Here is a 14,689-nt window from a genome sequence, read left to right as displayed (position 1 = left end):
CAGTGTGCGCTGAAGTCTCAGGAATAGACCTTGGATATTGACCAACCTCCTCTATTTACATTCCTCCTGAAGGAAGTATTAATTAACTTTGGAGAGAGATTCTGTTTGGATTTGGAATGCCTGAGCTAACAGAAAGACACTTTATAAATTATTTTTGAATTTTTGCTAAACTGGTCAGAAATTGGCGAATATCTTTGAGTTAAGCCAGAGAGTCACAACATTTTTAATGTAGAAGACTGATGACTTCTGAGGGCAATCACTTCTGAGGGCAATTAACATGAGCGTAAATTCCCAGTCTAGATGAGAAGTCCTCACCACTAATATTCCAATTACCTTTCGATGCTGAGCTCCCTGTAGAGTCCAGCTGCAGCGTCCCAGCTTCCTAGAGTTTCCCAGAAATCTAGCCACTGAGCCTTCGTCAAATTGGACCTGCCCCAGGTTCAACAACTCCATTCATTGCAATGGAGAGAAACAGCTCTCAGAGTGAGAGGCAAATTTCAAGTAATGTATGCTTTTTTTGAATTAATTAAGAATTTAACTCTATTGAATTATTAACTTCCATGTATTTAAATGTAATACTTTCTAAAATTGACATTTTTAATAATTTTTAACATTGCCACTAGTATTAGTGTTTCATAGCTTTTAAATATTTTTATGAGTATCAGAGACATCCCAGTTTCGACCTTGTTTTCCCAGACTGAGGAATCTAGAACCAGGGGTCACAGCCTTGGGATGAGGGGTCAGCTATTTAGGGTTGAGATGAAGGGAAATTTCTTCGCTTAGAGGGTGGAGAATCTTTGGAATTCTGTACTCCAGAGGGCTGTTAAAGCTCAGTTATTGATTGTGCTCCAAACACAGATTGATTGATTTTTGGGGAATTTAGGGATACGGGGATAGTGCTGGAAAGTGGTGCTGAGGTCAAAGATCAGCCATGAACTTGATAGATGGCAGAGCAGGCTCGAAGGGCCAGATGTCCTACTCCTGCTCCTATTTCTTATGTTATGTAACCCTTGATATTGGTATTGGAATTGTTTTTTATTGCTGCATTAGAATTGGAATTGGTTTATTATTGTCACATGTACCGACGTACAGTAAAAAACTTGTCTTGCATACCATTCATCAGATCAATTTGTTACACAGTGCATTGAGGTAGTACAAGTTAAAAAAATAACAGAATGCAGAATAACGTGTCACAGCTACAGAGTTAGACAATAAGCTACAAGGCCTTAACGAGGTAGATTGTGAGGTCGAGAATCCATCTTATCATACTAGGTGACTGTTCAATAGACTGTTCAGCAGCGGGATAGAAGCTGTCCTTGAGCCTGTTGGTACGTGCTTTCAGGCTTTTGTATCTTCTGCCCGATGGGAGAGGAGAGAAGAGAGAATGATCCGGGTGGGTGGGGTCTTTGATTATGCTGGTTGCTTTACTGAGGCAGCGAGAGGTGTAGACAGTCCACAGAGGGGAAGTGGTTTCCGTGATGTGCTGAGCTGTGTCCACAACTCTCTACAGTTTCTTGTGGTCACGGGCAGAGTAGTTGCCATACCAAGCATGATGCATCCAGATAGGATGCTTTCTATGGTGCATCAATAAAAATTGGTGAGGGTCAACATGGACATGCCAAATTTCTTTAGCCTCCTGAGGAAGTAGAGGCACTGCTGAGCTTTCTTGGCCATGTCGTCTACATGGTTGGACCAGGACCGGCTATTGGTGATGTTCACTCCTAGAAACTTGAAGCTCTCAACCCCCTCAACCTCAGCACCGTTGCTGTAGACGGGAGCATGTGCACCGCCCCCCTTCTTGAAGTCAATGACCAGCTCTTTTGCTGACATTGAGGGAAAGGTTGTTGTCATGACACCATGTCACTAAGCTCTCTATCTCCATCCTGTATTCCATGATACTTGTACTCGTGTGCCGAGATACAGTGAAAGACTTAGTTTTGCAAGCCATCCATACAGATCATTTCAAAAACATTAGTATATCAAAGTAGTACAAGGGAAAAGCAATAACAGAATGCAGAATATAGTGTTACAGTTACAGAGAAAGTGCAGTGCAGATAGACAATAAGGTACAAAGGGCCAATGACAAGGTAGACTGTGAGGTCAAGATTTGATCTTAAACACTCAAGAGATCTGTTCAATAGTCTTATAACAGCAGGATAGAACTGCCCTTGAGCCTGGTGGTGTGTGTTCTCAAGCTTTTGTATCTTCTGCCTGATGGGAGGGGGGAGAAGAGAGAACGACCGGGGAGGGACACTTGAACCTTCCACCAATTCTTGCCTTTTATGTTGAGGTTGTCCTGTTCTATGCAGAAACTCTCCTGCAGAGAGCAGGATTCACGAATATTCTCCATGTAAGTGCAGGTATGGGTGTGACGAGTACAGGCAGCTGGACCTTCACCAAGGCAGGTTGGATGGGACTATCTGGTGGGCCAGATGTGGCCTGGACTCTGTAAACTGTGCGTTATTGCGATAGGCTTTGGGTTGCGTTGGACATTAGTCTTCCATATTTCTCAGAGTCCACCTGTTACTTCTGTTGTAGGCCGGTCTGAGGAAGTGCAGGGTTTCCGAGTGACATACGTCGACACGAGGAAGGTTATCCTGGGCTGGAATCACACACCTGGCGTGACGAGTTACATCCTCTCGTGGAGACTTGCCTCAGGTTAGTCCAAACTGAGAAACCTCTCACCTTTATGTGCCTTCAATTGGAAGCCAAAAACCTCATCTTTCTAAACCATGACCGCATTCTGATTCAAAAGCAAATCACTGCCAATGTTGGAAATCAGAAATTTAAAAAAACAGAAAATGTTCTACATCCTGATCTTCTGCGTACTCTCCACATTTCCTGTTGTTATTTTAAATTTGGCATGGTCAGTCAGGAATAAGAAATGGTAGTGCAGCAATTATATTACTGATTATTAATCTGGAGGCCTGGATTGAAGGCCTTGAGTGATGAGTTCAAATCCCATCATGATGGCTGGGAAAATTAAAATGTTACTTCAAGAAAGATATACTTAAAAAATTGTAATAGTGACCATAAAACTTCCGAGTCATGACGTAAAGGATCTGATGTTCTTCCTGAATCTGGATTATACATGACTCCAGACCACCATGTGGTTGATTCTTAGCTACTCGCCAGCAATGCAATCAGTTGTGTGAGTGGTTTGAGAAAGTTGCGTGGATAAATAGGGTGGAATGGTGCAGTGGGTTGTGCTGATGCCTCACAGCTCCAGCAACCCTGGTTTGATCCTGACCTCTGTGCTGTCTGTGCAGAGTTTGCATGTTCTCCCAGCTACTCCTCTTTCCTTCTACATCCCACAGACGTGCTGGTAGGTTAATTGGTGACTGTAAATTCCCCTTGGTGTAGCCAAGTAGCATGGGAAGTTGATGGGCAAGGAAGAGAGAATAAGGTGCAAGGCTGTGTGGAAATAAGGAGATGGGAATGGGACCAAGTGGATGGCACTGCAGTGAGCAAGCATGGACATGATGGACCAAATGGTCTCATTCAGTGCCATTTTAAGTAAGTAATAAACATTCACTTTCCCATGATTTCTGATCCCATGAGTGAATGAACATAAGTTGCAGTTGGGACCTTGCTCCTTAACGCCAATAAATGCAAGGTGAACAGTCAGATTAAGACCTAGATTTAAACTATTGAAGGCAGGAGCTGAGACCCGGTACTGTTCTGGGCACTCACCTGCAATGAGGAATTTAAGAAGCAAAATTTTTAGCTGATGAATAGGAAATCCCTGGACCAGAGAGTGCTGACACCAACCACTCGGTGGCCACCCACTTCAATTCCACATCCCACTCGCATACTGACATGTCTAACTACGGCCTCCTCTACTGCCACGTTGAGGCCAGACGCAGGTTGGAGGAACAACACCTCATATTCTGCCTCGGGAGTCTCCAACCTGACGGCCTCAACATCGATTTCTCTAACTTCTAATAACCCTAACCTTTCTTTTTCTTCCCGCCACCACTCCTTTGTCTTCCCTTATTCCTGTGGCTCCCTTCCCCCCACCTTGATGACCTGCCCATCTCCTCTCCTCCCTTCCCCCATCCTTTATTCCATGGTCCACTGCCCTCTCCTACCGGATTCCTTCTTCAGCTCTTTGCCTCTTCTACCCATCACCTCCCAGCCTATTACATCTTCCTCCCTCCCCCACCCACCTACCTTCCCCCCTCTCACCTGGACTCACCTCTCCCCTGCCTGTGTGTGCTCCTCCCCCTCCCCCCCACCTCCTTATTCTGGCTTCTGCACTCTTCCCTTCCAGTCCTGATGAAGGGTCTCAGCCCGAAACATTGACTGTTTATTTCCCTCCACAGATGCTGCCTGACCTGCCGAGTTCCTCCAGCACTTTTTGTGTATTGATCATTAATCCCTCTGTGTTTTTTTCTTTTAGCAAAAGAAGAACAGCGGTCTGTTACCCTGCCGGCACGAACAGATTCCTACCAGATCACCAACTTGCAAATTGGGCGAGAGTACGTGTTTACCATCCGGCCTGTGTTTGGAACAGAGTTCGGACCTCAGACCTCCATTACTGAGCGGCTTGGTGAGCAGTATAGCAACAAGCCCTCTGGATGGCTTTCTCCAGTCTAACCCTGCTCTCCTGCACCCTCCCACCCCAACTGTTAATGCTTCCTTTCTCAGAGGTAGAGTGACATAATAGTTATATTAATGGACACACAATCCTGAACTAATGACCTGGAATGTGAGCAAAATCCCACTCAAATCCTACTTAACTCTCACTGCAGTGTCTACAAAACTTAAATACAGTTGATTAGTCATAGAGCAAGACAGCATGGAAACAGGCACTTCGGCCCAACTCCTCCATGCCGACCGTGGTGCCCACTAAGCTAGTCCCATTTGCCCCCATTTGGCCCATATCCCTCTAAACCCCTCTTATTCGCATGTCTTTTAAACGTTGTCATTGTACCTACCTCAACTGCTTCCTCTGGCAGCTCATTCCATATACTCACCACTCTCTGTGTGAAGAAGTTGCCCCTCAGGTCCCTTTTAAACCTTTCACCTCTCACCTTAAACCTATGCCCTCTAGTTTTTAGTTCCCCTTCTCTGAGAAAAAGACTGTGTGCATTCACTCTGTCTATGCCCCTCGTGATTTTATACACCTCTGTAAGGTCACCCATCAATCTCCTACGTTCCAAGGAAAAAAGACCTAGCCTGCCCAATCTCTCCCTATAACTCAGGCTCTCGAGTCCTAGCAGCATCCTCACAATTGTTCTCTGCACTCTTTCCAGTTTAATGATGTCTTTCTTATAACAGGACGACCAAAATTGTACACTATACTCCAAGTGCGGCCTCACCAACAACTTGTACAACTGCAACATAACATCTCAACTCCTGTACTCAATGCCCTGACTGATGAAGGCCAGTGTGCCAAACGCCTTCTTCATCACCCTGTGTCTACCTGTGACTCTGCTTTCAGGGAACTATGTTCTTGTACTCCTAGGTCCCTCTGTTCCACAACACTCCCCAGGGCCTAACCATTCACTGTATAAGTCCTACCTTGGTTTGACTTCCCAAAATGCAAACCCTGTACTTATCCGAATTGAAAGCCATTTGCCAACTTTTGGCCCACTTACCTATCTGATCAAGATCCCCATGTAATTTTTGATAACCTTGATTTAAAAGGGAATAAAATTTAGAAAATACCAGTCTTGGTAATGGTGGCCATAGAATCATAGAACAATACAGCACAATACAGGCCCTTCAGCCCACAATGTTGTGTCGACCCTTAAACCTCGCCTAAGACTATCTAACCCCTTCCTCCCACATATCCTTCTATTTTACATTCCTCCATATGCTTATCTAGCAATCTCTTGAATTTGACCAATGTACCTGCCTCCACCACCACCCCAGGCAGTGCATTCCATGCCCCAACGACTCTCTGGTTAAAAAACCTCCCTCTGATATCTCCCTTCCCACCCATTACTTTAAAGCCATGCCCTCTTGTATTGAGCATTGGTGCCCTGGGAAAGAGGCACTGGCTGTCCGCTCTATCTATTCCTCTTAATATTTTGTATACCTCTGTCATGTCTTCTGTCATCCTCCTCCTCTCCAAAGAGTTAAGCCCTAGCTCCCTTAGTCTCTCCTCATAATCCATACTCAAACCGGGTAGCATCCTGGTAAATCTCCTCTGCACCCTTCTGTAGAAGTACTGGATTGTTGTAAAAAAAAAGCCTGACATCCTTCAGGGAGGGAAATCTGCCACCCTTACCCATCTGGCCTCCACGTGACTCCAGTCCCACAGCTATATAAGGCCTAAATTGTTACAATTAGAGATGGCCAAAAATTCTGGCCTTGCTAGTGACATTCAGATCTCATGAATGAGTAAAAAATAAGCCTCTGATTTCTTTTGAAAAGAACTTATCTGGTCCCTGCCTCCTCAACGACTTCTCAGACATGGAACGTAAGAAAACATTGTATTACACAACAACTTGTGATCTGGAACACACTGCCAAGGAGAGCAGTGGAAGCAAATTTTGATTGGAACTTTCAAAAAGGAGCCGGATACATATGTGAGAGGGAATTTTTATAGGGTGAAATGTGAAAAGAGTAGGGCAGCAAGATTAATTAGAGGGCTCAGTTGAAGAACCAACAAGGCACAAAGGCTAATCTGTTACATTTTTACCAATCAATCGATAAACACTTTTGTATCTAACTCTCTCCCTCTCACCTTCTTCTGATTGCATTGAATTTACCATTAGTTTGTAGAGACTGGAATGATGATAAGATAAGATACCTTTATTAGTCACATTTACATCGAAACACACAGTGAAATACATCTTTTGCATAGAGTGTTCTGGGGGCAGCCTGCAAGTGTCGCCACACTTCCAGCGCCAACATAGCATGCCCGCAATTTCCTAACCCGTACGTCTTTGGAATGTGGGAGGAAACCGGAGCACCCGGAGGAAACCCACGCAGACACAGGGAGAACATTCAAATTCCTTACAGACAGCGGCAGGAATTGAACCCGGGTCGCTGGCGCTGTAATAGCGTTACGCTAACCACTACACTACCGTGCCTGCCCAATGTTCACATGTTGTAATGTCCACATCTACAAGGTATTTTCCTTGGAATTGGGGCCTACCTAGTGTCATACCAATGAATCCCCATTTACTCGTCAGCCCTCTTCATATGTCCGGGTTGGTAGATTAATTGGCCACCATAAATTGCTCCTAGGGTACTAGTGAGTGGTAGAACCTAGTGGGGGGTGCAGGGAGGTGTGTTGGTGGGGGGAGTCAATGAGGATGTGAAGAGAATAAAGTGGGATTGATGTAGGATTAGTGTAAATGGGCGTTTGTTGGTTGGTGTGGACTTGCTGAGGCTGAATGGTCTCTTTCCAGAAGACTACAAGATATAGGAGTAGAATCTTTTTTCAATCCCATTCTCCTGCCTTCTCCTCGTAACCCCTAACCCTCTTACCAATCAAGAACCTATCAATCTCTGCCTTAAATACACCCAGTGACTTGGCCTCCACAGCCGTCTGTGGCAACAAATTCTACAGATTCACCACCCTCTGGCTGAAGAAATTCCTCCTCATCTCAGTTTTACAGGGACACACATTTATTCTGAGGCTGTGTCCTCGGATCCCAGACTTTCCTACTAATGGAGACATCCTCTCCACATCCACTCTGTCCAGACCTTTCAGTATTTGGCAGGTTTCAATGAGATCCACCCTCATCCTTTTGAACTCCATTGAGTACAGGCCCCGAGCCATCAAACGTTTCTGTGCTGGATCTCTCTGTGACTCCATTGCAGGAGTCTGGAGGGCTCTTCTGGCCTGTTCTTCCTACTTTGTACATTCTGATGGGACTGTTTTGCTTTGGTTGCAGTGTGTAGCAAAGCTGGCGCTGACATTGTGTTCCTTGTCGATGGCTCCGGGAGTATTGGCCCTGAGAACTTCCAAAAGGTGAAGCAGTTCCTGTACAACGTGGTCTCTCATCTCCCCAACATTGGGCCTGATGCAACTCAGGTAGGTCTCCTCCAGCGCAACACTGCCAGTACATTGGTCAGAGGCAACAAAGTCAGACCTTCATCCCCTAATGGGTAACCATTAGGTAGGGATTAGGGGATTGGATTTGGAGTTTGTACCATTAGTCTGGCTCACTTCATTCATTTGTGGCCAACATTTACCACCTATCGCTCAATAGCTATGAAGTACCTAAGCCTAGTTCCAAGCCACACCATGGATTTGAACACAGTAACAACATGGATGTGGTGTTAAAATGTAGGCCTGTTGAGTTACTTACTACGGCACTGAAGGAGACCATTCAACCCATTGAATCCATGCCTGCTCCCAGCAGAGCGATCTAATCAGTCCCAATCCACCTCCTTATTTCCCTATGTTCCTGCAATTTATTTTCTTTCCCATGACCATCAAGTCCTCTGTTTCCTTTACCACTAACCTTCACCAAGGGGTGATCTTTGCAGTAACATACTGTGTCACACTATCTAGATGCATGTAAGGATCCCACAGCAGTGTTTAAGTGCAAGTTTATTGTTCAAGTTCAAGTTTATTGTCATGGGCAAACATACCCAGGATATAAATGCCATAAAAATTAGCTTTTTTGCAGCAGCAGCACCGTACATTAGAGACGGGACAAGCATAAATTAACATATGTTAACATAAATTATGCATAATTTACATGACAAAATAAGAAACTGCAGAGAGTTGTGGACACAGCTCAGCACATCACGGAAACCTCTCCATGGACTCTGTCTACATTTCTCGCTGCCTTGGTAACGCAGCCAACATAATCAAGGACCCCGCCCAACCCGGACATTCTCTCTTCTCCCCCCTCCCATTGGGCAGAAGATACAAAAGCCTGAAAGCCCAGGCTCAAGGACAGCTTCTATCCCACTGTTATAAGACTATTGAACAGTTCCCTAGTACAATAAGATGAACTCTTGACCTCACAATCTACCTTGTTATGGCCTTACACTTTATTGTCTGCCTGCACTGTACTTCCTCTGTAACTGTAACACTTTATTCTGCGTTCTATTATTGTTTTCCCTTGTACTATCTCAATGCACTGATGTAATGAAATGATCTGTATGGATGGCATGCAAAACAAAGCTTTCCACTGTACCTCAGTACATGTGATAATAGTAAACCAATTTACCAAACTAAACCCTTTGTCTTCCATCAGCAAGCCAGGTTTGGTTCCAGTTTGCTAAAACACCTTGTATCCCATGTGCCCCAAATATCTGGACCAGCCTACCATGCGGGCCTTTGTCAAAAACCTTGCTAATGTCCATGTAAACCACGTTTACCACCCTGCCTTCATCAGTTTTCTTAGTTACCTCCTCAAAAAGCTCCATCAGGTTTGCGAGACGGGATCTCTCCCACACAACACCATGCTGACCCTTCCTAATCAGTCCCTGCCTTTCCAGATGACCATAAGTCCTTTACCTTTACATTATTTCCAATAATTTCCCTACTACTGATGTAAGGCTCGCTGGCCTGTAGATTCCTGGCTCATCCCTACTGTCCTTTTTGAATAAGCAAATAACGTTAGTTATCCTCCAGTCGTTTGGTTCCTCACCAGTGATTTATGAAGATCTATTGGAGCTCCAATGATATCCTCCCTTGCTTCCCAGAGCATCCTGGGAGGGATCCTATCAGGCACTGGGGATTTATCCACCTTCATGTATGCCAATATCTCTAATACCTCCTCCTTCCTGACACAGACATCAGAATATCAGCATACCTCTCCCCTAGCTCTCCGTCCTCCACACCCCTTTCCCTGGTGAATCCCAATGACAAGTATTTAATGTCCTTAATATTGATTGGCACCTACTTAGTGTAAAGGGGATAGATGGGGCAGAGTTTGTTAGGTGTGTCCAGGAAGGATTCCTGACACAGTATGTGAACAGGCTGACTAGAGGAGAGGCCATACTAGGCAATGAGCCTGATCAGGTTTCAGATCTCTCGGTGAGAGAGCATTTTGGGGTCTGTGACCATAACTCCTTGACCTTGACCTTTACCATAGCCTTGAGAGGGATAGGAGCAGATATGGGAAAGTATTTAAGTAGTATCCTGCTCATATCCCTTGGCTCCACACATAGATTTCCCTTCTACTCCCAGAAGGGATCTACTCTTTCCTCAGCTATCCTCTGGCTTCTAATACAAGGTTTTGGGAGTCTCCTTAATCCTTCTTGCCAAGGCCATTTCATGTCCTCTTTTTTCCCTCCTAGTTTCATACCTCTCCTGTCCAAATGTCTTTTAAACTTTGTAATGTATCTGCAGTGGGATGTTTAACTGTGTGAAATGTGTAGCATTCCAAACAGTCTCAGAGGGTGAAAAGTAACCATTTAACCTTCAGCTCAAGTTATGGGCCTGACAATGGAGACACAAGAGACTGCAGATGCTGGAAGGGAAAGGAATTGTCGATATTTCGGGTCAAAACCCTGCATCAGGACCTGAACCAGGGGATATGAGCAGGATCCTAAATCAGGACCTGATGCAGGGTTTCAATCTGAAATGTCAACGATTCCTTTCCTCCCACAGATGCTGCTCAGCCTGCTGAGTTCCTCCAGCAGTATGTTTGTTGCTCCGTGGCTCTGACAATTCCACTCAGTTGTTTGAATAGCAATATCAGAACTGTTTTACCTTTTAACTTTGTCCATATCTCTTTATTTAGGTCTCAGTAGTTCAATACAGTGATGACCCTAAGATTGAAATCCCACTTGGCAAACTCACCACTCAACAGGAACTGCTCCGGGCCATAAGAGAACTTCTGTATCAAAGTGGTGGGACTAAAACAGGTAAGATTAAGATATCTTTATTAGTCACATGTACATCGAAACACACAGTGAAATGCATCTTTTGCGTAGAGTGTTCTGGGGGCAGCCCGCAAGTGCCGCCACGCTTCTGGTGCCAACGTAGCACGCCCATAACTTCCTAACCCATACATCTTTGGAATGTGGGAGGAAACCGGAGCACCCAGAGGAAACCCACGCAGACACGGGGAGAACGTACAAACTCCTCACAGACAGCGGCCGGAATTGAACCCGGGTCACTGGCGCTGTAGTATCTGAATACCAAAAAATCACCCACTAGGAGGTAGTGCACATCACTATCTGTAAGTGTGTGTAACTGGACCCTGACATGGCTAGAGCTTGCTGACAGAGGTGAGGCCACGCTTATTCTACCCAACTTCCAAATTAAAGTCATTGAGTCAGGTATTGTGTCACAGAGACCCAGCACTGAGTCCATGCTGACCAATAGACACTCACTTACCCAAATCTTAGATTAATCAACGGGGCTGAATTTGTTTGTTTTTTTTAACCTGATGGAATTTTGGCATAAATTTGGTGGAACGGCAAACAAGTAGGTTAGGACCCATATTCTCCAGGTTCTGGATTATGCTGGGACCCTCTGGTTGGTTTTGTGGGATGTCCCTGCTTCTGCAGGACAACTATTCAAAGTCCAAAGCACAAACCAAGAGGAGCCAGGGGCAGGGACTTACTGTGACTTTGTGAATGGATGAAATGGAGTAAAGACATCCTTCAGAAGATAAAGTCATTAGATGAGGTCACAGCAAGGCAACATTGAAGAGGATTCACTTTTTATGTTCATTTTTTTTGGGAGATCCAGGCTTTGTTGGCAAGGTCAGTATTTCTTGTCCTTCCCTAATTGCCCTTGAGAAGGTGATGGTGGAGCACTTTGTTGAAACACTGTTGTCTTCCTGATGAAGATGCTTCAACAGGTGTTGTTGAGGAGAGAGTTCTAGGATTTATATCTAGCAGTGGTGGAGGAGTGTTATTTTGTTTCCAAGTCAGGATGGTCTGTTTGTCCAAGAGGGGAGCATGCTGGTGTTCATGCTCCCGTGCACCTGCTATTCTTGGGTTTGGGAGGTGCTGTTGGAGTAGTCTGGGCATATAACTGCAGTGCATTGTGTAGGTTGTACACACTGCAGCCCCTGTGCACCAGCGGTTGAAGGAATGAACGTTTAGCGTGGTGAATGACGTGCCAACAAAGCAGGCAGCTTTTTCCTGGATGATATTGAATTTCTTGAAAGTTGTTGGAATCGCACACATCCAAGCATATTCCATCGCACTCTTAATTGTGCCTTGTAGATGGTGGGAAGGCTTTTTATCAAGTAAGGTGATGTTGTCCTAATCTCCTCTTGAGGGTCACCGTGTTAACAATATCTGCTGAGGAAGGATAATCTAAACCCAGAGGTGCTTATGTGAGCTCTGCCACTGGGATCGAAGAGTGTCACACTATGGAAACAGTGCAACCTACCACCCTCCCACATAATTCCCCCACCAAAGAAAGGCTGCACCTGTGAGGTTATTCCTCCCTGCCCCCCACACCATTCCTCTACTGAGGCACGGAGGTTGGTGTGTATTCGGGGTTCCAGGCAGTGTGTCCAAAATGGAACAGGGGAGGCACTTGTACCTGGATGTTGAGTTAGTGGGTGCGTTCCCAATGGACTGGGGCAACATGGTGTTGGAAGGGGTGGTCTCAGAATGAGAGCTGCCATGATTGCAACCAAATGATTTTAAGTTTTTGCTGATTGTAGAATTAAGAACTTCTGCCTAAGCATGGCTGTCAAAAGATAAGATTTCTTTATTAGTCACATGTACATCGAAACACACAGTGAAATGCATCTTTTTGCGTAGAGTGTTCTGAGGGCAGCCCGCAAGTGTCGCCACACTTCCGGTGCCAACGTAGTGTGCCCACAACTTCCTAACCCGTATGTCTTTGGAATGTGGGAGGAAACCGGAACACCCGGAGGAAACACACACAGGCACAGGGGGAACATACAAACTCCTTACAGACAGTGGCCGGAATTGAACCCAGGTCGTTGGCGCTGTAATAGTGTTACACTAACCGCTACACTACCGTGCCTGCCGACAGAATATTAATTTATCCAATTAACTACATAATTTGTGACCTGCATTGTTACATTGGTAATCCTCTTCTGAAAAGAAGATTGTCTGCACTTTTTGTGCAGATTATGGTCAGAATCTCGGATACAACGTTAATCTGTGGCCCAGCCTACAATCTCAGATGTAAAAGTTCCCATAGCAATATTCCATGGAGTGGGGGAGTTATTGTGGGTGTCCTGGGTAAATATTTATCCCTCAGTCAAGATCATTACACAATGTGGGTTATCTAGTCACTGTGGGATCTTGCTGTGTGCAATTTGTCTGTTCAAAAGTATGCAAAGTATTGGTATTGGTTCATTATTGTCACTTGTACCGAGGTACAGTGAAAAACTTGTCTTGCATACCATTCGTACAGATCAATTCATTACATAGTGCATTGAGGTAGTACAGGGTAAAAACAACAACAGAATACAGAGTAAAGTGTCACAGCTAGAGGAAGTGCATTGCAGGTAGACAATAAAGTGCAAGGTCATAACAAGGTAGATTGTGAGGTCAAGTGAATTCTGTCACACCTGCTATCACCTCAGGATGTCCCAACGTGCTGCACAGGCAATGAAGCGCTTTCTAACTGTGGTCATTGTTTCAGTGTAGGAATGCAGCAGCCAATTTATACACAGCAGTTTCGCACAACAGCAATGTGCTAAAAATAGGTAGTCCATTTTTTAACTGTCTTGAAGGGTAAATATTGACCCATAACACCACTTGGATCTCTCCAATGCCTTTTCAAAATAGTGGTATGGGATCTTTTACATCCCGCTGATTGCATGGTGGTTGTTACTCAGCTAATAGCCAGAATTCTAGACCATTGATCCAGACACAAGAGTTTAAATTTAAGTGTAGTAATTATAGTCATTTAAAACCCATCAGGTTCACAAGTACCCTCCTGGGCAGGGAATCCATTATGCATATCTGGTCTATCTATGATTCCAAATCCAGGAACGAGGTTGATCCTTAACAACCTCCACTAAATTTGTTTTTTCTTGGGTGGTATCAAATTCTTGAGAGTTATTGAAGCCAAACACATCCAAGCATACTCCATCACTCTTCTGAGTTGTGCTTTGTAGATTGTAGAAAGACTTTTGTGTAAATCCATGGCCAATTATGGAATGAACAGATCCCTACAAAGGTGGGAAGGGTAAATGCTCTTTTTGGTGGTATCATTGTCGATAATGTAAACAACTTGCTTTTATATGGAGGCAACTTAAATTTGGATGGCTTCACATGGCTTCACAGAAGCTTGAGACAAATCTTCTCACCCAACCAAAGTAGCTATTAGGAGGGGATAACTCAAAGGTAACTCAAAGATAACTCAAAAGATAGGGGGCTATGTGGGAGGGAAGGGTTCGATAGATCTTAGAGCAGGATAAAATGTCGGCACAACATTGTGGGCCGAAGGGCCCGTACTGTGCTGTAGTGTTCTATGTTCTATGTTTGGTTTAAAGGAAGAGGTTTAGAAGGCAGTTCCATTGCACAGGGCTGAAATGGCTTGGCTGCACACTGGTGTGGCAAGTAGAGTTGCTATCTCACAGGTCCAGCGACCTGGCTTCACTCCTGACCTCCGGTGCTGTCTGTGCGGAGTTTGCTCATTCTCCCTGTGACTGTGTGGGTTTCCTCCGGGTGCTCTGGTTTCCTCCCACATCCAAAAGAGGTGCGGGTTGGTAGGTTAATTGGACACAGTAAATTGCCCCTAGTGTGTAGATGAGTGGTAGAATCTGGGTTGAGGTTTGGGAATGTAGTGAGAATTAAAAGAAAAGTCAGGGTAGGA

The 14,689-nt window shown here is 44.9% G+C and overlaps 1 protein-coding gene across 1 annotated transcript in view; it reads left to right on the top strand.

The window, feature by feature from the left end:
* The window catches only part of col7a1 (collagen, type VII, alpha 1), a 352,219-nt gene that overhangs the window by 149,642 nt on the left and 187,888 nt on the right, over positions 1-14,689 (top strand). The window contains exons 27-30 of the mRNA XM_052017565.1: positions 2,539-2,658; positions 4,403-4,552; positions 7,857-7,996; positions 10,668-10,791. Of these exons, the coding sequence (XP_051873525.1) occupies positions 2,539-2,658; positions 4,403-4,552; positions 7,857-7,996; positions 10,668-10,791 (534 nt within the window). The remainder of the gene's footprint in view (positions 1-2,538; positions 2,659-4,402; positions 4,553-7,856; positions 7,997-10,667; positions 10,792-14,689) is intronic.

This window comes from Pristis pectinata, chromosome 6, assembly GCF_009764475.1.
Source record: "Pristis pectinata isolate sPriPec2 chromosome 6, sPriPec2.1.pri, whole genome shotgun sequence".
Lineage (NCBI taxonomy): Eukaryota > Metazoa > Chordata > Chondrichthyes > Rhinopristiformes > Pristidae > Pristis > Pristis pectinata.
Note: the sequence above shows the minus strand (reverse complement) of the source record. Positions and strands in the feature narration are given on the sequence as shown.